This window comes from Juglans regia, chromosome 10 (assembly GCF_001411555.2).
Source record: "Juglans regia cultivar Chandler chromosome 10, Walnut 2.0, whole genome shotgun sequence".
Lineage (NCBI taxonomy): Eukaryota > Viridiplantae > Streptophyta > Magnoliopsida > Fagales > Juglandaceae > Juglans > Juglans regia.
The window spans coordinates 21,214,538-21,238,069 of NC_049910.1; the positions used below are offsets into that span (position 1 = coordinate 21,214,538).

Here is a 23,532-nt window from a genome sequence, read left to right on the forward strand (position 1 = left end):
GCAGGCAGGCCAGGAGTAGAAGGAGCATTTTAGTTTTGTTCAGACTTTTTAAAATAAAATGTGTCTCTTATGACGAATTTATTCAGTTATTTCTTTAATGTTTTTGGGAAGACATTTTTATTAGACATTTTATTTCATAATAAATTATTTCAGTTTATTTTTCAATTGTGAAATTAGAGAATCGCTTGCCGGGTTTATTTTTCATGAAAAAATACGTGACACACCTAGCCTACGGGAAGGGGGTGTTACAAATATGTAGTGGATTGCATTGTGATGTATGCACAGATGAATATTGGATTTATTTTTTTGCTTTACATGCATTTAGTATTTTTTAGAACACAAATATTATGCGTTTCATGAACTTGACTTCTTAGAAAAAAAAATTATAAAATAGACTTTTACTAAAATAAAAAAAATTCGGATACAACCCGGATTTTCGGGAATCCACCCAGGTTCCCGGGTCGGAACCCTGATGAAGAACACCCCTAATAGTGGCATAGTGGGCATGGATGTAATAATTGGCTATGGGATGGATTGGTTTAGAGATGAGTTGAGATGATTTGTGAATAGTAAAATAAAATATTATTAGAATATTAATATTATTTTGAGATTTGAAAAAATTGAATTGTTTGTTCTATTTTGCATTAAAATTTGAAAAATTTATAATAATGAGATAAATTGAAATGAGTTTAAATTACATCAAACACCGTACGGTCCAGGGATAAAGCCAACTACTCGCATCCCTCTAATGATGAGGTATGTGCCGTAATGAAATGAGTATGTGTCGAAATGAAATGAATACAATTCATTGAAGTTGTACAGATCAAGCTCGCATGCATGCGGTGATTGTCCTAGCTAGGTGGTCTTAATTTACGTCATGTTTCCCGCCCTTTTATGCGTTCCTTCCCGCATGAAAGTCAGCTTATAATTAGCTTTGATTAATTTACAATGCAGTAGGACATTAGTTTATATAATGTTGAATGAATATGATAAATTTACAACGTAACCTCTTAAGACACGCAGCTTATATATAACTCTATATAATTAAATATAGGATAAAATTATAGATTTTAAAGTTATTTATATATAATAATGTAGTTTTTAATTTAAGTTTTAATAGTGATGCGGTGACATAATTGACATTAATTGTATAATTGGTTTAAGAGAAACTTGATCTAATGTTGAAGCGGTGCTATAAATATGAATAATTCTAAATCGAAATCTTACATCGTTAATTAATCAATACGTAATTTATCATTTTTGCCTCTATATCTTAATATTTAAATATTTGCATATTTAAATAGAAGAAAAAAATGACAAATCACATATTTAATTAATATTATTAAGCTTTCTTGGAATATTTCTCTACATATATTTATATATGTTTCAAAGTACAAGGTAGCCGATGCAGCCACGACTAGCATGTTCATAAATAGTGACATAACCTCTAGGAACATTTCTCTCTCTCTCTCTCTCTCTCTCTCTCTCTCTATATATATATATCAAAGTACAAGAGTAAGTGGACAAATAGCTAGCCATGGAGATCAAAGTTGAGATGATCAATAGAGAGGTAATAAAACCTTCCTGTCCAACTCCCCATCATCTTAGATGCTTCGACCTCTCCCTTTTAGATCAGTTACTACCCGAAAATTATATATCAGTGGTGATATTCTACTCAAACAACCCTTGTGATCTTCCCCATTTCAAGGCCGTTGATATATCCCATAGGCTAAAGACATCATTGTCTGAAACCCTGCGTCGTTTCTATCCACTTGCTGGGAGAGTAAAAAATAATGTCTCTATTGAGTGCAACGATGTTGGCGTTGATTATTTGGAAGCACGAGTCAATTGCCATCTCTCAGACATTCTTGAACAACGTCCCGAACAGAAAATGTTGTACCACTTTCTTCCGAAAGTGACTGAACCTATGGATCAACCAAGCTTGGAACCTTTGGTTCTAGTTCAAGCTAGCTTCTTTGAATGTGGTGGATTGGCCATTGGTGTGTGTGTTTCCCACAAGGTAGCCGATGCAGCCACGACTAGCATGTTCACTAATAGTTGGGCTAGCGCGGCTCTTGCCGCGTCTGGTGAAGCAGTGCTGCCTCCGGAATTCAGTGCCGCATCTCGCATACCTCCGAGACATAAATTGCCCTCACTAGCCATGAGCTTGGCGAACGAGACGACTGTTTCAAGGAGGTACGTGTTTGATGCACCAAAGATTGATGCTCTCAAGACAAAAGCCGCCAGCGCCAACGTTCTACAGCCCACACGCGTTGAAGCAGTCTCATCTCTTATTTGGAAATGTGCAATAACCGTCTCAAGATCAAAACGCAAGTTTCTATTGCCATCTAGACTGACCCAAGCGGTGAACATCCGCGAAAGGCTTACTCCGCCCTTTCCTAAAAATGCTTTTGGAAATCTCGTGTGGTTTTATCGGCGAGAGACAACAGACAATGAGATACAGTTGCATCGGTTGGTTACTGAGTTAAGGAAAGGAAAAGAAGCTTTTAGTGAAGATTATGCATCAAAGTTATCTGGGGACGAGGCTTTCTCTGTGGTTAGTCCAGATATCAAACATCTTAGTAGTCTTTTCGCCTCAGAGGGTAATACAGACCACATTTTCATTTCCAGCTGGTGCAGATATCCACTATATCAGGCTGACTTTGGTTTGGGGAAGCCAACATGGGTGACTATGGGTAATAATATAATGTTCAAGAATTCCATATTTATGATGGATACGAGAGATGGCAGCGGAATAGAAGCTTGGATTACTCTTAGTGAAGAAGACATGGCATTATTTGAACAAGATAAAGATCTGCTTGAATTTGCATCTTCCAACTCAACTGTCCAGGATTAAATCAGAATTTTAGTGTATATGTTACCTGGCTAGAGATGGATGATCAAGAGATGCAAGAAGTCGTTAGTAGGAGTCCCAGTACTTAAGTACTAGTCTAGATAAACAAGGAGCATCAGTATTTTATCGTGATCAAATATTGGTTGCTGATTGTTGCGGAGGATTGATATGTGAGAATGTTTGAAAATTCATCTTGCCTTTCTGGTGGTGAATGTTTGCATTTATATAATTTTACATAGCGTATTGCTTTAATACAAATAAATCAAATTACAATTGAAAAGGAAACAATTACAATTGAAAAGGAAACAATATACAAAGAATTTCCTACAATCACGTTGGTCAATCTTTGACATAAATGGGAAGACTATGATTGAGGAGTGATATGCTCAACACCCCCCGCAAGCTGAGCGTCGGATTAGATCGGAAGTGGAGCTTGGATCGAAAAAACTCAAATAGAGGTCGAGAAACACTCTTAGTAAAAATGTCAGCAACCTGTAAATGAGAGGGGACGTGTTGTGTACGTAGTTTGCCAGCAACAACAAGTTCGCGAAGAAAGTGGTAGTCCAATTCAACATGCTTGGCCCGCTTGTGGGAAACTGGATTTGAGCTCAAAAAAAATAGCACTTTTGTTGTCGCATAAGAGAAGAGGCGGCTGTGGGATAGGGACCTGAAGATCATGCAGTAGATGAGTGAGCCAAATGAGTTCAGCGGCAGTAAAAGCAAGGGCACGATACTCTGATTCGCAGCTGGAGCGGGAGACAGTGGGCTGTTTCTTGGCAATCCAAGAAACCAAATTATCACCAAGATAAATAGAATAACCAGAAGTAGAACGACGAGTATCAGGGCAACCAGCCCAATCAGCATCAGAATAAGCAACATGAGTACCAGGAGAGACAGATGGTGGAAATGTTAGACCAAACTGAATGGTGCCTTTCACATAGCGAAGAATACGCTTAACAGCCAGAAAGTGATCGTCAGTGGGAGCATGCAAAAATTGACTCACAGAGTTGACAGCATGAGCAATATCAGGACGCGTGATGGTCAAATACTGAAGTGCGCCAACGAGAGATCTGTAAAGAGTGGGGTCTGAAAATGGAGGACCATCTGCAGATAGATGCTGAGAAACAATCATGGGAGTGGGAACAGGCTTACTGTCAAGTAACTGAGCACGAGAGAGAATGTCCCATGCATATTTGAGCTGACTGATGAAAAGACCATCAGAAGTGGGGGAAGCTTCAAGACCAAGAAAGTAACTGAGGGAGCCCAAGTCCTTGGTGGCAAACTCAGAATTGAGTTTGCGAGTGAAGCTGTCAAGAAGAGAAGAATTGTTGCCTGTAACAATGATGTCATCAACATAAAGAAGCAAATAAATAACATCCGACTTCTGATGAAAAACAAAAAGAGAAGTGTCAGCACGGCTGCATGAAAAACCAAGATGAATGAGAAAAGAACTGAAGCCCTGAAACCAGGCACGGGGGGCCTGCTTGAGACCATAAAGAGCTTTCTTCAACTGGCAGACATGATTGGGAAAGCGAGGATCAATGTACCCTGGAGGCTACTCCATATAAACTTTATCAGTGAGAGTGCCATTAAGAAACGCATTCTTGACGTCGAGTTGGCGAAGAGGCCATTTCTGTGTCACGGCAAGAGAGAGCACAACTCGAACTATAGTAGCCTTGATGACAGGACTGAAGGTATTGGTATAGTCAAGACCAGGTACTTGCGTATAACCCTTGGCAACAAGGCGGGCTTTGAGGCACTCAATAGATCCATCGGGCAAATATTTGGTCCGGAAAACCCATTTGGAGCCCACAATGTAGGTGTTGTTGGGTCGAGGGACCAAAATCCAGGTACGATTATTCTGCAGTGCATGAATTTCGTCATCCATGGCAGCTAGCCAGGCAGGATTCTTAGCAGCAGATTTGAAACCTTTAGGCTCTGTTGATGCAAGAAGAGCAGGAAGAAGACCCGAGGAGCCCAAGAAACTAAGATGCGCCAGATGGCGAGTCTTGAAAATACCAGCTTTAGCTCTCGTAAGCATAGAATGAGAGCTCAATGGAACTGCAACAGGAGTAGAATCTGTACGGGGCTCAGAAGGAGATGAACTAGGGGCCAATTGCTGCAAAGGGGAACCTGCAAGAGAATCAGGAACCTGTAAGGACTCATTCACTAGATTAGTACAAATAATACACGGGCTAGACTTAGATTGAGTAATATGTGGGGAATGGGGTGCGGAGCAAGAGGGAGGCAAGTCTGTATGGAGAAGACTAGGTTCAAGAAAATTTGAAAATTGAAGTGAGGATATAGGTTGAGCATGAGAGGTAGCAAGGGAAGGAAAATGAGTTTCATCAAATTGTGCATGGCGAGTGATGTAAAGCCTAGAGGTGGTGGGATCAAGGCAACGAAACCCTTTGTGAGAGGGATTGTAACCCACAAAAATGCATGGAATGCTGCAAGGAGAAAGTTTGTTAGGCATATAATCACGTAGACAAGGATAGACACGACAACCAAAAGGATGAAAATTTTCATAATTTGGAGAGGTACCATACAAAATCTCAAAAGGTGATTTACCTCCAAGAAGCGGTGTGGGTAACCGGTTAATGATGTAAGCTGCAGTGCTGAAAGCGTCAACCCAAAAACGAGGAGAGATGTGAGAATGAAAAAGAAGTGCTAGGCCTGTCTCAGTCACATGGCGATGTTTTCTTTCTGCACGACCATTTTGGGCAGGTGTGTATGGACATGAAAGCTGATGGTGAATGCCAGAAGAACGAAGATGATCTTGAAAAAAATTACTAGTGAATTCAGCACCACCATCACTTTGAAATTTTTTTATACGAGCAGAATATTGATTTTCTACAAATTTTTGAAATTGAAGAAAGACAAGGTAAAAATCATATTTCAATTTCAAAGGATAAAGCCACGTGAAGCGAGAATAGTCATCAATGAAAATGACATAATAAACAAACCCCAAATTGGATTTGACGGGGGAGGGACCCCATATATCACAGTGAATAAGATCGAGCACATTAGACGACCTATGTTCATTACGAGAATAAGGCAAACGATGACTTTTTGCAATTTGACATGTGTTGCATAAAGTAGGAGAAGGCAACAATGAGGTAAGATAAAGATGTCCTTTTTTATTTAAGAGAGAAATAACAGAATGGTTGACATGACCAAGACGCGCATGCCATAAATCATATGTCGCATGAAGCGATTTATTTTTAAGGACAGAAATAAAAGCGGAATGTCCACGCTCGAGCACATACAAGCCTCCATCACGCTTACCGGTTGCCACCACCCTTCCTGTTTTGCGATTCTGAACAATGAACAAATTATTAGTAAAGGTAACAGATAATGGAAAATCAGATGTTAATTTACTAATGGACAACAAATTTTTAGTGAGACGAGGAACAACTAGGACATCTAGGAGATGGAGATTCGGAATAGGAGAGCGGTTACCGGTGTGGGAAATGGGTAGTGACGCACCATTCCCAACAATTACACAATCCTTACCCGTGTAACTTGTAGACTGGTCCAATTGAGATGAATCTGAGGTCATATGGGCCGAGGCCCCTGTATCCACAAACCAATCAGAGGCAACGTCTTCAGAGAGGGAGCACGAGTTGGTGAAGGCCTCGGCGAGTTGAGCAGAGTGCTCACCCCGAGCATAGTGCTGGTTGCAACGATCCGCATAGTGACCCTCCATCCTGCAAATCTGGCAGTGAGGGGGACGACGTCCTTGAGAGGAGTTGGAGCGTCCATGTCCGCGATTTGAGGAGCCGCTGCCATGGCCATTGGTGCGACCTCGTTGGTTTCGAGAGAAACCACCACGATGAGAAGAGTTCTTGGTGGCGGTGAAAGCCGCAGCAGAGGAGGAAGAGGAGTCTAGAGATTTCTGGAAAATCTCAAAACTCTCTGCTTTTGAGATCAGATCCACGAAGGAGGGGAGAGGAGTTTGGGCCATTTGAGCGGTGGAGAAACTCGAGAAGTTAGGCCCTAATCCGCGGAGGAACCAGTGCACCTTATCGGTGCCACCAACGGGCCTTCCAATTGCATGGAGCTGGTCACATAAACCCTTGAAGGCGCGAGCATACTCTGCAACAGGGCGGGATTCGCGCTTCATCAGCTAGAGATCATCCTTGAGGCGGAGTTTGCGTGCCTTCAAGCGATGGCTAGCCACACCTGATGAGAGGTGGAGAGGCCTACAGCTTCGGCCATTGCTTCCTCGGTGAGGGAGGAAAGCAGAAGGCTGAGCAAACGCTGGTCCGTGGCTTTCCACGCTAGGTATTTGTTGGAAGGCGTCTGAGAGCCTGCGGGTTCGAATTGAGATGGCGGCACAAGTGTGCCATCAACATGACCCAGTAAATCTTGACTCTAAAGAAGGGGAAGGAGTTGGCTCTTCCATAGGAGGTAGTTGGATGATGAAAGCTTGATGGTAACCATGTGAATCATGGTGTTGAAGGGAAGGAGGGTGGGTGCAAAATCAGAGGCCATGAGGATCGACGGATGTTAATCCAGGTAGGCTCTTGATACCATGAGAATGTTTGGAAATTCACTTTGCCTTTCTGGTGGTGAATGTTTGCATTTATATAATTTTACATAGCGTATTGCTTTAATACAAATAAATTAAATTACAATTGAAAAGGAAACAATATACAAAGAATTTCCTACAATCACGTTGGTCAATCTTTGACATAAATGGGAAGACTATGATTGAGGAGTGATATCCTCAACAATATGGAAGGTGCACAGCTAATAAGGAAGGAGCTTCCAGCGCGTTTATGGCTATAGAATAAATAATTGGTTTAGGTTGCACTGTTTAGGAAATATATCAATCCGCATTTAATTTTCGTATGCCCTGTTTTGGAAGTGTATCATTCAACATTTAATTTACGTAGGATGCTAGCGTCAATAAAATTGTAAGAAAGGTCTATCAATAAAGCATTTAGAAAATTATTCTCAACTTTGTTTTTATAGGCTCAACACGTTCGGTAGCTAGAGCTCATAACACTGATCTCGTCTTGATCACTCAGAAGCTAGCTATTATCTTTATCATTTCCGTACCTATATATGTTGTAAGGCTATTTAAAGCCAACAAGTTCCTTGAATAAAGCCAGCTTCGACGTTTCCTAGCTACATTTTGGTCGTTGGTATCCCTTAATCCCTTTCTGGAACCTCACGTTCAGTACAACTCGAAGGAGAGGCATCTTTTTTTCTTTTTCTTTTTTTGGCTTTTCTTTTGCCTATCATTCCCGAGCTTTTGTTTTGGCATATCTCGAAGGAGAGCTTTTTTTTTGGCATATCTCGAATTTCTTCAATCAACCTCCCCCGGCCCTATATAACACACACACACACACACACACACAAGCAACCATGAACCACTATTACAAATTATTTGATCTATTGTGACCAACAAAACCATCACGATCTAGATGTAACACCCGGGCCTAGCACCAAGCCGTTTTCTTTATTTTGGAGTTTATAGGTACGAAAAGTCCATTTGAAATTGCGAGTAAATTTTTTGGAATAAACTATAGGTCTACTATTTTTATTTTGGTAGAATATGATTTTATTTCATTGGATTTGATAATTAGGGTAAAAATCTTCTTATGGGTTGAGAAAATTTTGGCCAAGTTGGATTATTTTTAGAGTTGAGTCAAGGACCAAATCTCAGGAAAAAGCCCACTTATTTAATTTCTTATGCCACCCAAAATGTGAGCCTAAAAATTCAAAATGGGCCCTACCCGATCACCCCAAAACCCAACCCGTGAGAACCAACCAACGTTCAGTTAGTTTTCTTTAACCCCCCCTCCCCCAATCTTGCATGACTCCCATCCCCATGCACGTACATCTCTCCTTCCCTCATCCCTTCAGGGTTTGTTTTTGGTTTTTCGTTCGCCTATATATACTTACCTAATCCTTCGTGCGTGAAGAAAACCCAAGAATAGTGCTACTGTCTCCTTCCCTCATCCTCCATTGTACAGAGCAGCAACCTCTCAAGATTAAAACTGTTGCCTGCAAGGTAACTCCCCCACAATGAAGCCGCCACCCTCAACAACCTCCATGCAGTCACCGTTGCTGTCACTGTACAACCCAACCCCATCAAGACTAGCAATGGAAGCAACCTCCACGTTCATTGTGGCAGTTTCTCTTCCATGGAAACTCCTTGAGCCATGCACACAGCCACCCTCCCAACACCTTCACGTCATAGCCATGCACGATGGTGGGAAACAAGTACCCCCACCACCCAACCCCTCAAGAAACTGCTACAACCTTGATCCCTACCATAAACGGCAATGCCACCCCCATCTTGCAGCACAACAACTTTGAATGGAAACCATCATGCCAAGACCACCTCTGAAGACAGAAACCACAGCCCCTCAGCCTAAACCTCTGCCCTACACCGCCACACTGTCACCATGAGATCCCCTACAAACCACTAACCACCACGGTTAACACCACTATGAGCCGCATGCCTTTCGGTTAACACCCAAAGAAAACCGCCCCTGTTTTCCATACTCAAAACATAGCAACAAGCATGGGCGTGATACTCCAATCGACCACCATGCAGCCAACCTCCTCCATTCAACCACCACACAGCCACCGTGATACTCCTGATGCACCACCCAGAAAACCATGTCGAACCTGGTGCCGTCATGAGCCACCATCACATGATATCTCCTCCCCACTCGATAACGCAACTCTCCCCTCTTTCTACGTGATTCTCTCTCTTCCTCATGGTGCACTACCGTCGTGCTCCACCATAGACTTCAGCTCAGCCACTAGTGAGCCCTACACTGCCTCCCTCATGTGACCTACTGTCGCTCCGAGCCGCGCTGCCATAGACATCCACCTAGGCCACCATTACAAATAGCTCTCAGTGACGATTTATATTTTTTCGGCATTGTAATGCCCCGTTTCCAAAGGTCCGGAGAGTTAACTCTTAATACCTCAAATCAACTTAAATAGTACAACTATAAAATCTGAAAAATCCAACAAAATATTAATCAATTTAATCAATCCAAATATCTAAGTTCCTCCATGGGGACAATAAAGAAAATCTCAATAACATAAATTAAAAATTCTCTAAAACTCGAAATTATCCTTAACTCATCAAATCAAAATATCCGAAACATAAATTTAGTTTACTAACTACGACTCTCAAATAAGCACTTGTACCCTCGGGCACTTATTCCACTCTGAGCATCACACCTGCTAAAACTTTCTACTCTTGTTCTCCAGCTGAACCATCAAAATTATCTGAAAAATATATGGAGATAAGGGGTGAGTTATCAACAACTCAGTAAGCAAAGGACATATACTAGTGTGTAAATATGAGCATTTACAGAGTTCAAAATGCAGAACAAAAATATTTTCTTTTAGAATGCAAAATCAGAATAATGTTTTCAAAATGCAGCGTTTGAACATGTTATCAAAATATCAGAGCGAAAGTTCAAAAAATATTCATAATTAAAATCCCTTTGGCATAGCATAAACTGAAACACCACATCTTGTTTTATCATATCAGAACAAAAACCATGTTTAACCTCCGTGGTAGGGTTGTGCAAATCCCAATAGCTAACAGAGTAGAAACAGAATGTGAATCTTCCCTTTATTCATTCTCAGAGCCTCGAGTGTGCACATGGGAAAGACCATGCAGAAAACCACTTTGTTTCCAAAGTGGGTGCACCAGAAATAAAAAAGTTGGTATCAACCAGAACAGAGGCCACAGTTTTACACCCGTGGTGAGGTTAGAACGGAACAGAAACAAAAACAGAATGTTATGCCAGAGCTTTTCAAAAATTATATCGGAGTACATAAAATCTTCAGAACAGAACAAAATTATTACACAACATTTATGCACAAAATTTCATATTCACTCTCTTTTTCAAAGTTCTGAAACAAAATGTCAAAAATAAGCTCATGTCTACACTAGTCAGGACAGAAAATAATTTCTTCTTAAACAAAATCTCATGAGTAATGCAGAACAAATAACTGAGGCAGTTCAAATTTCTTTTCAATATCAAATATGTATATTTTCCAAAAATAACCTCAGCTCATTTTATTTTAATGCAAAGTCTAGCATAAGAACCCCGCTTACCTGAACTTCTTAGCTTTTTCAGAATTCCTCAAAAATGTTGAACAAATATTAATTGTCACCTATAAAATAATCAAGTAATTCTCGTAAATTTCCAATCAACCACTTATTTCGATGGTTTTATCCTAAGCTTCTAAAATAACCTATTTAATTCCTCAAAACCTAAAATTCTCATAATTCCCAAAATACCATCATTTTCTAAAATCATCAATATCCATTTAATCGAATTCGTACAGAAAAGATATTTAATCGGACAAGAGTTAAGACAATTACGGAACTCAATAAAAAGTAATATTTAAAATATCTAAAGTACAGACAACGTTTTATAAATTAATAGAATACTTAGATTACTTTAAAAATCTTATAAAATACACCACGAAAAATTCCTCTCTTAAAAAAAATAGGTTTACTTTCTTTAGCTAATAATATTATTAAACTATTATCTACACAAAATAATATTTTATGAGACTTAAAAATAAAACCCACTTAAAATACATAACCCAAAAAAAGCCCTATCATCCGAAACATATAACTGGAATTTACGCTAAGGTAAATTGGTAATAGTACTCATCTAACAAGTTAACACTTTACATATATATAATATATATTATGCACTTATAAAAACTTATAAGAACAAGACCGTACAAATAAACACACGGAATAACACAAGCATGCGGCGGCAGAAGCTTACTCAAGGGAAACCAAGGCACTCGTGGAGGGGTAAGGCACGACGGGACTGGCTGGAGCGGCTATGGTGGCGCGACAGAGAGCAAGAGTGCGGCGGAGCTGCTGTCAAGCTGGGCTAAGCACGAGAGAAAGAGAAAAATGGAGAGTGAGAGAGCGAGGACCACCGCTTGCGGAAAGAAACAGAAATAGACCGTGAGACAGGAAGGAGGCGTTCGACGAAGGCTCACCGTGAGAAGAGAGAGAGCCATGGTTGAGGCAGAGAGGTGCAGATCAGTGGCTATGAACGAAGGTGGGGTGGTGGCTGTGGTTCACGGTGCCCTCCAAAGATGCTCTGTTTTTGGGAGATAAAATAGAGGCTCAACGGGTTGACTTCGTGAAGAGGATGGTGGCGCACAATGGGTTGGTTGAGCATATGGGTTGGAGGGCGATGCGCTATTTGCAAGTAGGAGTTGCGGCTACGACTTCGAGTGGCAAGGCAACAGCGTGAGGCTTCTTCGCGCAGAGGGTGACTCGTGATGATGATCTCCCTCTAAAGATACAAGAGAGACGTGCATGTGGAGAGTGTTGAAAATAGACGTGTGTGCATGGAGTGGATTAGAGGAAACCCTACGGGATTTAAAAAAAAATAAAGACAGAAATAGAAATAAATAAATAAACTTGCAGGAGAGAGAAAACATTGATGCGTGAAAAAAATATAAACATAGTTATAAATATAAATAAAAATAAAATGAGCTTGACTCGGTCCGAGTGTTACAGGCATTGTTGAGGAAAATTTATGAAAAGTTAAGAAGTCCAGGTAAGCGGGATTTCTATGCTAGACTTTGCATAAAAATAAAATGGACTGAGGTTGATTTTTGGAAAATATGCATGTTTTGTTATGAAAAGAAATTGAAATGACTTCAGTTATTTGTTTTGTATAACTCATGAAATTCTATATAAGAATAAAGTATCTTCTAGCATGACTAGTATAGACATGAGCTTATTTTTGGCATTTTGTTACTGAACTAAGAAAAAGAAGCGAATATGAAACTTGATAATTTTTGCATGTGACGTGAATATGTTCTGAATCTGTTTTGAAAATGTGAAATCATCTAAATTTATTTTTGTACTCTATTTTGATATGATGTATCTGGAAAAAAAAAAAAAAAAAAACCATTGGCATGACTTTCTGATTCTGTTCTGACTTTGATTCTGGTTCTAATTATGTTTGGCTCTGATCTCTTGCCCTATCAAGGGATACAATAATGACCTCTGCCCTTGTCATCGGATATAATAGTGACTTATGTCCTTTTCACTGGATATAATAGTGACCTCTGGCCCTACCACGGGACGTAATGGTGGTGTTTGCTCTGAGTGCAATTGTTTTGGTAACATGGTTATTTATGTTCTGCTTAGCTTTCTGCAAAAGGCACAACCCTACCACGAGGGTTAAACGTGGTCTCAGTTCTGATATGATGTTTTGATATGATATGAAAAGATGAAGATGTTCAGTCAGGATGTGCCAAAGGGGTCTTTGAATATGAAAAGTTGGTTTTCTAATATGAACAGTTTGAATTGTCGCCCTAATTTTTTTGATAATATGTATGTTTTGAAATTTGCTTATTGAAACTGAAATTTTTTGTTTAGTCATTTTGAACTGTAATGCCCCAGTCCTGGATTGGTCTGAGAATTAGTACCTGTCAATTATAAACCTGTCTCTCAACACATCTAAAATCCCCAAAGATTTCGAAAACAATAATCAATCTCATATTTTCCAAATAGACACATAATAATATCCACAAAGTCATCACTATATTAATAACATAAACCAAATGGGCCTAAATCTCCCAATAGGCTCAACATAAATGACTGATAAATCACTAAGTCTTCCTAAACAAAAAAAAAAGACACATAAACGTATCTAGAAGACATTAGAAATCTTTTTGTTAACAATAGTACCCTAAGGTACCCAACAACCTATCCTTAGCTTAGCCTTGCTCAAAATTTCTATTCCTGGTCCTCAGCTGAACCATCCACATCATCTAAAAAATGTTTGGAGAAAATGGGTGAGTTGTCAACAACTCAGTAAGCAGAGAACATTTACTAATATGTAAATGTGAGCCTTTTTAGAAAATTCGGTATGCAGAAACAAAACATTTCATTTTCATATGCACATCTCAAAATGTATTATCAGAAAATCAGAGTGACTTTTCAATCTTTACATAATAAAAACCAACTACTCATATTCAAAACCCTTTGGTCATATTCAAAAACACTTTGGCATAACATAACTGAACATCTTCATCTAATCATATCATATCGTATCGTATCATATCATGGCACCATATCATATCATATGCCATATTTAACCCCATGGTAGGGTTGTGCTATCCCCGATGGCCAAACCGCAAACCTCAACATAGCCACCAGTGAGCCCCTAGCTCACGTGACCTGCCGCCACTGCCAGCTGTGTCGCCCTAAACATCCACCTAGGCCACCGCTACACATAGCTCTTGGTGATGATTTATATTTGTTCATCATTGTTGAGGAAACTTTATGGAAAGCTAAGAAGTCCAGGTAAGCAGGGTTCCTACGCTAGACTTTGTATAAAAATAAAATGGACTGAGGTTGATTTTTGGAAAAATGCATGTTTTGTTTTGGAAAGAAATTGAAACGACTCTAGTTATTTGTTTTGTATTACTCATGAATTTCTATATAAGAATAAAGTATCTTTTGACATGACTGGTGTAGACATGAGCATATTTTTGACATTCTGTTACTGAATTGAGAAAAAGGAGTGAAAATGAAATTTGATAATTCTTGCTTTTGACGTGAAGATGTTCTGAATCTATTTTGGAAAATGTGAAATTATCTAAATCGATTTTAATACTCTGTTTTGATATGATGTGGTATTTGAAAAAACCTTTAGCATGACTTTCTGATTCTGTTCTGACTTTGATTCTTGTTCTGATATAGTGATTCTGAATCTATTTTGCTCTGATCTCGGGCCCTCTTATGGGATACAATATTGACCTCTGGCCCTGTCACAGGATACAATAGTGACCTCTGGCCCTGTCACGGGATATAATAGTGGCATCTAGCTCTGTCAGGGGATATAATAGTGACCTCTGGCCCTACCACGACATATAATAGTGGTCTCTATTCTGAGTGGAATCGTTTTGGTAACACGGTGATTTATGTTCTGTTTGGCTTTCCGCAGAATGCACAACATTACCACAGGGGGTTAAACATGGTTAGTGGTCTCTATTCTGTGTGGATTCACTTTGGTAACATGGTGATTTATGTTCTGTTTGGCTTTTCGCAGAATGCACAATCCTATCACAGGGGGTTAAACATGGTCTTTGTTCTAATATGATATGATAAGATAAATATGTTCAGTCATGTTGAGCCAAAGGGGTCTTTGAATATGAAAAGTTGGTTTTTGAATATGAACAGTTTGAAGTGTCACTCTAATTTTTAGATAATATGTATTTTTTGAAATTTACATATTGAAGCTGAAATGTTTTGTTTATGTATTCTGAACTTTGTGAAAGTGCTCATGTTTATATACTAGCATATATTCTCTACTTACTGAGTTGTTGATAACTCAACTTATCTCCACAATATTTTTCAGATGTAGTGAATGCTTAGACTAAGGATCGAGAATAGAAAACAGGTAGATTGAAAACCTGTAGGGAGTAAGTACTGAGATTATTGAAAGGTTATTATTTTGTAGATTGATCGATTTATTGGGATGCGGACAATTATATTAAGCCTTGAGTTGTCGTATTTATGGTTATGGAGTTTTTGAAAATGGATGAGGATGTTTATGGAGTCTTTGGAAAATTTATTTGTATTGTGAAAAAGGATTTAGGTGACAGGTAGTAACTCTCTGACGTCATCTAGGACCGGGGCTTTACACCTGATAATCTGGGCTTGTGAAAAGATCACCACACTTCCTCTAATCGTCCAACTTCATATCCTGAAAAGGGAACTGAGCAGTCTCTTCGAATGTCTCAAATTTCTTGGAGTGGTCATGACATTGTACCTTGTGAAGCCAAAATAATGTAACCTTCAACTCATTCAAAGGTCACACTTGCGCGCTACGACCAAAATTTAAGTCGAATTCATCCTAAAAAGTGAAATGCATAAAAAATATGAAATTAAAAGATCTCTAAAAAAACTATGGTATATAAACTCACCAGTACATGACTCCGAATGTGATCCCTAATCTCGTTAGGAACATATCGCTACGACCACACATAAAATGACGCATAAGCTTGGACTAGTGTTCCGACATAGGAGGAAAGCAGTGTAGCACAATTTTCCACACCCCGAGTGAAGTTATTAGGGAACTTGACCTTGATTTTCCCGTGCCTTCTATTTTTTTCCCGAGCCAGGCCACGTGTTAAGCCACGACCGCGACGTGACAAGGCATCAACTAATATATTTAAAATTATTAAAACCCTTCTCCCCAAGTATTCAAATACACTTAATTATCAACAAGATTTTTCTTACTGGTAGGTGTGGACTGGCTGTCTGCCTCTTGTGTATTAACTTGATCATGAGCGAAGTCCTTAGTTGAGGAGTCCTCAACTAGTTTGGGAATTGGCAGAGGAGGCACATTTCTTCTCTGTCGTTTTGGTGGCATCCTTGAAAATCAATAATATTTTCAATGAACTAAATTAGAAGAAATTATGAAAAATGTAAGCAACCGTCACCTATGTAAATAAAACATTTAATACTTTTATGCTTCATCTCCAGATGTATTTTTCATGCTTTTTTCATAATCTTATTCGATAACATCTTCGTAATCTCCTTCCACATCGTCATTTTCTTCTTTGTCTTCTTCATCGACTTCTTCTTCTGATTTATCAAACTCTTCAATTGAATGATCATTTAATACGAATGGGTTGAGATGTACTGGTGGGACGTCATCTCTACATTAGGGGATTAATTCGAGTGCATCAAGGTCAACAAATAAATTAATACCCTATCCATCTTCCTGGTTGGCCTCTATAATTAGAATGTCATTTTCATCTCTACTATAATTGTGATCCACTACAAATCCTGCATCATAAATATTCCAAGGAACAAACTTCTGTACGACACGCCATAACAAGACTGCATCATACATGACAAGTCTGTTTTTCCTCATTCTCCTTTATCTCATCCCTCTCATTATCATCATTCATGTGCCTCATTTCACTGCCATCACCGAACATAATAGTGCCAGAATGTTCATATGGTTCTCCAATCAATACCCATTGAGTATATCCCAAATCCATACCATTCATAAATATATGACTTTCTACTTCATCCAATCCTATAGCGCACAGTAAAGGCCCAAGCAAAATCAATAAAGTTTTTAACTCCACATGCATACAAAACGTAGTCTTTTCGAAGTCTATCGCCAAGACGCATCTAATTTTTGTTCATTTCTAAAAAAACCTATGGATTAGTATAATGACAACTAATTTCATATGCATCACATGTTCCAATTCAATATTTCAATTTTCCATGTTCTTTTAATAAAGGTGGTTGGTCCTATCTCATTCGAGATTATATCACCCATATTGCACAAGTTTTGTCACTCTTCTATTCTCCACCTCAATAGAAATTTCGGCAACACCACCCCATAGTTCTCCAAGTATACATGGTCGCAAAGAGAGATTGTCACCTTACGAACAATATACTCGAAGAACAAATGAAGAAGACACCGAAATTTCCATCCTAAATGTGTAAAGAAAAAGTAACGAAAATATACAATATAAATAATATAATCTCAAACTGTCAACACTAGACAATTGAGGAATTAGTGAACTCTTGAATGCACACTAATTCCCAGACGGGTCTAAGGTTATTCATGCAATGTCACATACATAAGTTATAACACAAACTATAACATATAAGAAATGTATATTCATACTAAACTTCTTTTGAAGCCTTAGTAAAGAATCTATTGTTGGTCCTTTTTTGAGGTTTCGAAAGAAGTTTAGTATGCTTTGTCCTAAGTATAGTATGTGAATTATATGAATTATTTGAAATTAAAGTTATTAGTTATTTGTTAGATATAATTATTTGAATAATTTTAAAGTTATTTGAAATTAATTAGTTATTTGTCTCAAACTTAGTTAATTAGTTAAAGTTATTAGTTATTTGTTAGATATAATTTTTGAATAATTTTAAGTTATTTGAAATTAACTAGTTATTTATTCAAACTTAGTATTGTTTTAATCATAAAGATTAGTTATTTGCTTTAAACTTAGTATATATTATTAATTACTTATGTGCATTGTTTAATATCATTTTAGTTATGTATTTGTATTTGTTTAATCTCGTATATATTATACATAAAATCATCTTTTTTAATTTTAGTATCTTATTATTTCCTATCATTTAATTATGCTTTCTTTAGATTTCCTATCAAAAAATAAATTATCACATAAACACAATATAATCACACTACAAGAAATCAGGCCTTTTCCAGTGATTTTAAAATTGTCGCAAAAAAAATCGCTGTAAATAGACTCTATTTCCGGCGATTTTCAAGTCACCGCTCAATTTCCTCTGTGAAGTTGGGAAATGGAGGAAAATAATTTTGGTTTAACTTTTTGCAGCGACTTTTCCATCTTTAGCGGTGACTTTTTTCGCCGCAAAAAATAATTTTGCACTGTAGCGTGTTAATTTTCCGGCAACATGAAAAAATCGCTGTAATTAATGGATTTTGCGGCGAAAATTGTCGCCGTAACAAAATATGCTGCAAGTACTACTTATTAGCGGTGAATAAAAATCGCCGGAAAAAGCACATAAAATTTAAATCCAGCGGGTTAGGTTTTTCCCTCATTTGTTGCCCTCGCCGAACTCTCCCCGCCCCCCTGCCCCCCTCTTCCCACATTCTTCTCCTTCAAGCCTCCGCCACGCACAGCCGTCACCGACGACCCCACCACGTCACCCCCACCTCACCTCGACAGCCAACCCCTCCTTTTCCCCCAGCCCCTTCGCCGATCTCTTGCCTTTTCCCCAAATCTAGCCTCACCTCTTTGTCTCGGAATTCTCTATATCGCCGCTGCTGGGGGCGCCGTTTGCCCCCACCCACATCTCGGCGCCTTCGACAGTCCTCCGTTGGAGCCCCCTTCTCCTCTTCGACCTTCTTACACACGGCTTCATCTCCATTACCGACTATGTGGCGCCCCCGACCCCCATGTAAGGAAACACGGGAATCGAGACGCCAGGATGATGACAACACGGTCACACATCCCAACGAAACGTGCCCAAGTGTGTGTACAAGCGACAGTGTACAAAAACAACGCAGCGGATTAGTCAACTAAGTACCAGAATTTAAATACAAGTAAATATCAGTAAAAGGGTTTACAAAATATACAGTCATCCCAAAATAAAGTTAACACATGTCCCGAAAATACAGAAGGGTAAAATAAAATAACAATAAACAGTGATCCCAGATCACTCCTCGGGCGGAGCCGTCTCCTCAGGCTCGCCCTCCTCCTCCTCATCTGCATCAAAATCTGCGTTACCACAGAATGGTACCGCAGGTAAGTATAACCCAAAAATAATCTCAGGAATAAAATGCATTTAATACAACTAACATGCATGCATATGATGAAATATGCATTTTTTCCTCAAAACATCATTTTCCCCGAAAATGATAATTTTCCAACACACGCCAAAAATCCCATTTGGCCCAAAAATAATCCGTAAAACATTTTCCCAGAAAATGATTTACACAAAATCCAACTCACACTATTTTCCCAGAAAATAGTCCATTTAATCCGTCAATACCCTATGCACCATGGCCTCCCCTAGGGACCATCCGCACGTCCTGGCTTCGTAGCGATGCCCAGTTCCGCGCCCAGCGCGTACATGGCCGAGCAACCACTACGCAACGAGCGATGCCCAGTTCCGCGCCCAGCGCGTACATGGCCAGACATCCTCTAGTCCCCGCCAGCAGAAGGACCACGGAGTCGGCACGAATCTCTCGTCCGATCCCATTGTCGCCCAGCGACAATCCAGGGGACGTTACTCAGTTTATTCCGCTCCCGAGTAACCAGAGGAGCTCCACCGAGATAATGCCCCATCTCGGCTTGGGGTCGTGATACGCACGCACCCAAATTCCATTCTCACATGAAAACCCAGTTTTCATAAACACATGAACATGAATGCAATACACGAAAACCCAGTTTTCCTTTACAAACATGATCATGCATGAAATAATGATATGCACATGTACCAACACAAATCCACATTCCTCAATAACCAATAACCAATCCAATCAAACCAACCCAAACAACTCCAATCATAAATCCATCCGACCCCCGTACTCCTCGGACTCAGTCCGGCATGCCAAAAAAAACAGTGAAATGCGTTAGTGCAAAAATACATAAAATTCATGAGAATACTTTGGAGAAATACTTACAGCGCTATATGATAATTTCCGGAGGATCACGAAGCTGAAAAAGGCGACGTCTGAGCAACACCACAGTGTAAAATACACTGTGGCCGTGGGTCACAAATACCCACTTTTCAACGGAGACAAACGAAGACCCCAAAATGATAGGGTAGGGCCTAGAGAGGTCGGTGAAGCCAATGGTGGTGGTGGTTTGCCGTGGATGACGGCGCAAAGGGTGGTTTTAGGCCAAAAAATGCCGAAATCGGAGATGGACTTGGTGAGGCTTCACCGGTGACGGATCGGAGCCGGGGTTGGGTCCAAAGGGTTGCCAAGAGGTCGGGGATGAAGTGGTAGGAAGATGGTGGCCAATGGTGGTGCGACGGCGGCGCTGGAGCGAAATGACGCCGCGGCTTCAATGGAGCTGGAAATGGAGGGGTGGCGTCGCCGGTGGCTGGGGAAGCAGTGGAGCCGGGCGGTGTCGACCACCGCCGGCGCACGGCGGCGGGCTGGGGAAGAGACCAACGCACGGCGAGAGAGAGAAAGAGAAAAAGCTCGCGCGCGGGAGATGGCCAGGAGAGAAGAAAAAGAAAAGAAAAAAGAAAAGAAGAAAGGGAAAAGAAAAGGAAAAGAAAAATAGAGGGAAAAGAAATGAGGTCCAATCCTCATAACTTGGGTAACAAAAATGATCCAACGGAAACGATTTCAAAACCACAAGTTAAATAAAATAATTTAAACGTAATGGTAAAGTCAAATTGAAATAATTAAATCCCACAGTAATTAATTAAATATGAAAAGCAGTTTAAATGCACAACAATAAATAAATATTAAGAAAGCACATAAAATATTAATTTTTCCCAATTAAAAATCCTAAAAATAATCCAATTAAAATCCAATAATTTTAAAACAAGAGAATAATTTTTGAATAAATAAAAATAATCCTTCAGTAAAAATACACTAAAATACGGGGTGTTACATCCTCCCCCCCTTAAAAAAAAAAATTTCGTCCTCGAAATTAGCAAGGTCAAACATTAAACTAAGACAGGAACAAGATTCAACCGAGAGCATACTTAGAACATACCGTCAAAATCAAACAAACAAGTAAGGATAATGCTCTCACATGTCGGCTTCTCTTTCCCAAGAGAAATCTTGAGCCAACGGATCACCCCATGACACTTTCACCATAGGTATTGTCTAGGACCTTAATCTTTGCTCTTTCCAATCTATAATCTGCGTCGGGACAACTTCATAAGTAAGGTTAGGCTGAAGTTGAATGCGTTCAGGGTCAACAAAACGTGGTTCTTGCTGTCCAAAACTCTTCTTCAACGAAGACACATGAAACACAACATGAACATCCCCAAAATAATCCGGCAAGGCAACTCTATAAGCAACAAGCCCAACTTTCTCTACGATCTGAAAAGGGCCAACATATCTTGGACTAAGCTTTCCTTTCTTACCAAAGCGCTTAACGCCTTTCATAGGAGAGACTTTAAGATAAACCCAATCACCTTCTTCAAAGGATAAGTCTCTTCTTCTTGTATCTGCGTAACTCTTCTGGCGACTTTGCGCTTCTGCCATTTTAGTCCTTATAAACTGAACTTGGTCCTTCATTTCTTGAATTATCTCAGGCCCAATTACTTTACTCTCGCCGACTTCATCCCAACACAAGGGTGATCTACACTTCCTTCCATACAAAGCTTCATACGGGGCCATCTGAATGGAAGAATGAAAACTGTTATTATAAGAGAATTCAATAAGCGGCAGATGATTCTCCCAACTTCCTTGAAATTCCATGACACAAGACCGCAACATATCCTCCAGAGTCTGAATAGTACGCTCTGATTGACCGTCTGTTTGAGGGTGATATGCACTACTAAACTTCAACTTAGTGCCTAAAGCCGCCTGCAAGCTCTTCCAAAAATGGGACGTAAACCGCGGGTCCCGATCTGACACGATACTCTTGGGTACTCCATGCAAACGCACTATCTCCTTGACATATAACCGAGTCAACTTACCCAAAGAGTCAGTATTATTAACAGGCAAGAAATTGACACTCTTGGTCAACCGATCAACAATCACCCAAATTGAATTCTTTCCACTACGGTTCCTCGGCAAACCCACTACAACATCCACAGAAATATCATCCCACTTCCACTTTGGAATAGGGAGAGGTTGAAGTCTACCAGCAGGTCTTTGATGCTCAGCCTTCACTCGACGACACGTGTCACATTTCTCAATAAACAAAGTGATATCCAACATACTCGTATTAGTCTCCCAGTGGCACATCACAACCAGTATTCCCAGGGTGACTATACTATCCAAAATCTCATTTCCTCGAGAACCTTAATACCACATCTAGAAAATTCCAATGATCAATAGCCCTTACAATACTATGTGCCAACCTCAATCAACTCCTATGCTACAACTTCTAAACCTCCATTGAATTCTACTTTTGGTAACCTAATAGCCACTTCCAAAGTTAACCATCAATAACAAATTGCACAACTAAATGATTAATCTCCAATTACAAGTATCTTGTCAAAATTCAAGTCATCACTAATTCTCCAAAATCAGCACAATCTGAACTCCTGACTACAACCAAAAATACCACGCTTCTGCTGCGCACTCTGATATTCGCCACATGCATAAAACTTATGTTCTCATGAAACTAACACCATCGAGTACAAGGTGGCTCCATTCCTATTGACCAAAAACTCTTATCACATCTTGGTAGAAAAATACTCCCTTTCCAAAAACCACGAATTATAACTCAAATTCCTCAATTAACTCTCGCAACCTTAATCAAAATCAATACCATAAAATACATCCATGATCATTGACAGAAACCCAAACTCAAACAACCTCAGCTTCCCAAATTGAAAATAAGCAATCTCAATCCAAAATACATCCACCTCATCTACGATAAGGAACATACCTTAAAAGGCTCGATTTCCAACCCAACCAACCAATAAGAGCGCCTATAAACTTCTACCTGACAATCTAAACCCAAAAGCTCATCACTTACATTCTGAACAACATCTAATCTAGCGGTGACTAAACTCACTACGAACCACCATAGACTACACCAAAACATTATCAAAACCTTCTTGGTAACTCACCCACTTATCTCTACTCCTACAAGCTAGCATTAACACAACTAGTTCCTTCAATAGTACATCACTATTAAACCTCAAGGCAAACCATACTGCTCAAATCTTCAATCCACCAAAAGTTATTGCAAAGCACCCAAGGATCCTAATGCTTTATTAACCGCATACTTGATCATCTTATCCACTGTTGATACCTAAGGTTCAACTTCGAAGATCTTATCATACACCATACATGATGTCCCAACAATCTCTCTTCCGGTTAAATAACAATGTCCTTAATTCAACCAACTGGATGCTCAATTCCCAAAAGAAAGTATAACCTCAAAAATTTAAATTCCTAGATGACCTCAAGTCACAATTAATTCCTGAAGATAATCACAATAACTATTCCCAACCA

At 39.5% G+C, this 23,532-nt stretch overlaps 1 protein-coding gene across 1 annotated transcript; it reads left to right on the plus strand.

Annotated features, from left to right (window-relative positions):
* Positions 1 to 1,537: 1,537 nt before the first annotated feature.
* LOC109004111 (BAHD acyltransferase At5g47980-like) lies at positions 1,538 to 2,857 on the plus strand. Its single transcript, XM_018982537.2, has one exon. The coding sequence runs from the start codon at positions 1,538 to 1,540 to the stop codon at positions 2,855 to 2,857; it is 1,320 nt and encodes a 439-aa protein (XP_018838082.2).
* Positions 2,858 to 23,532: the final 20,675 nt, after the last annotated feature.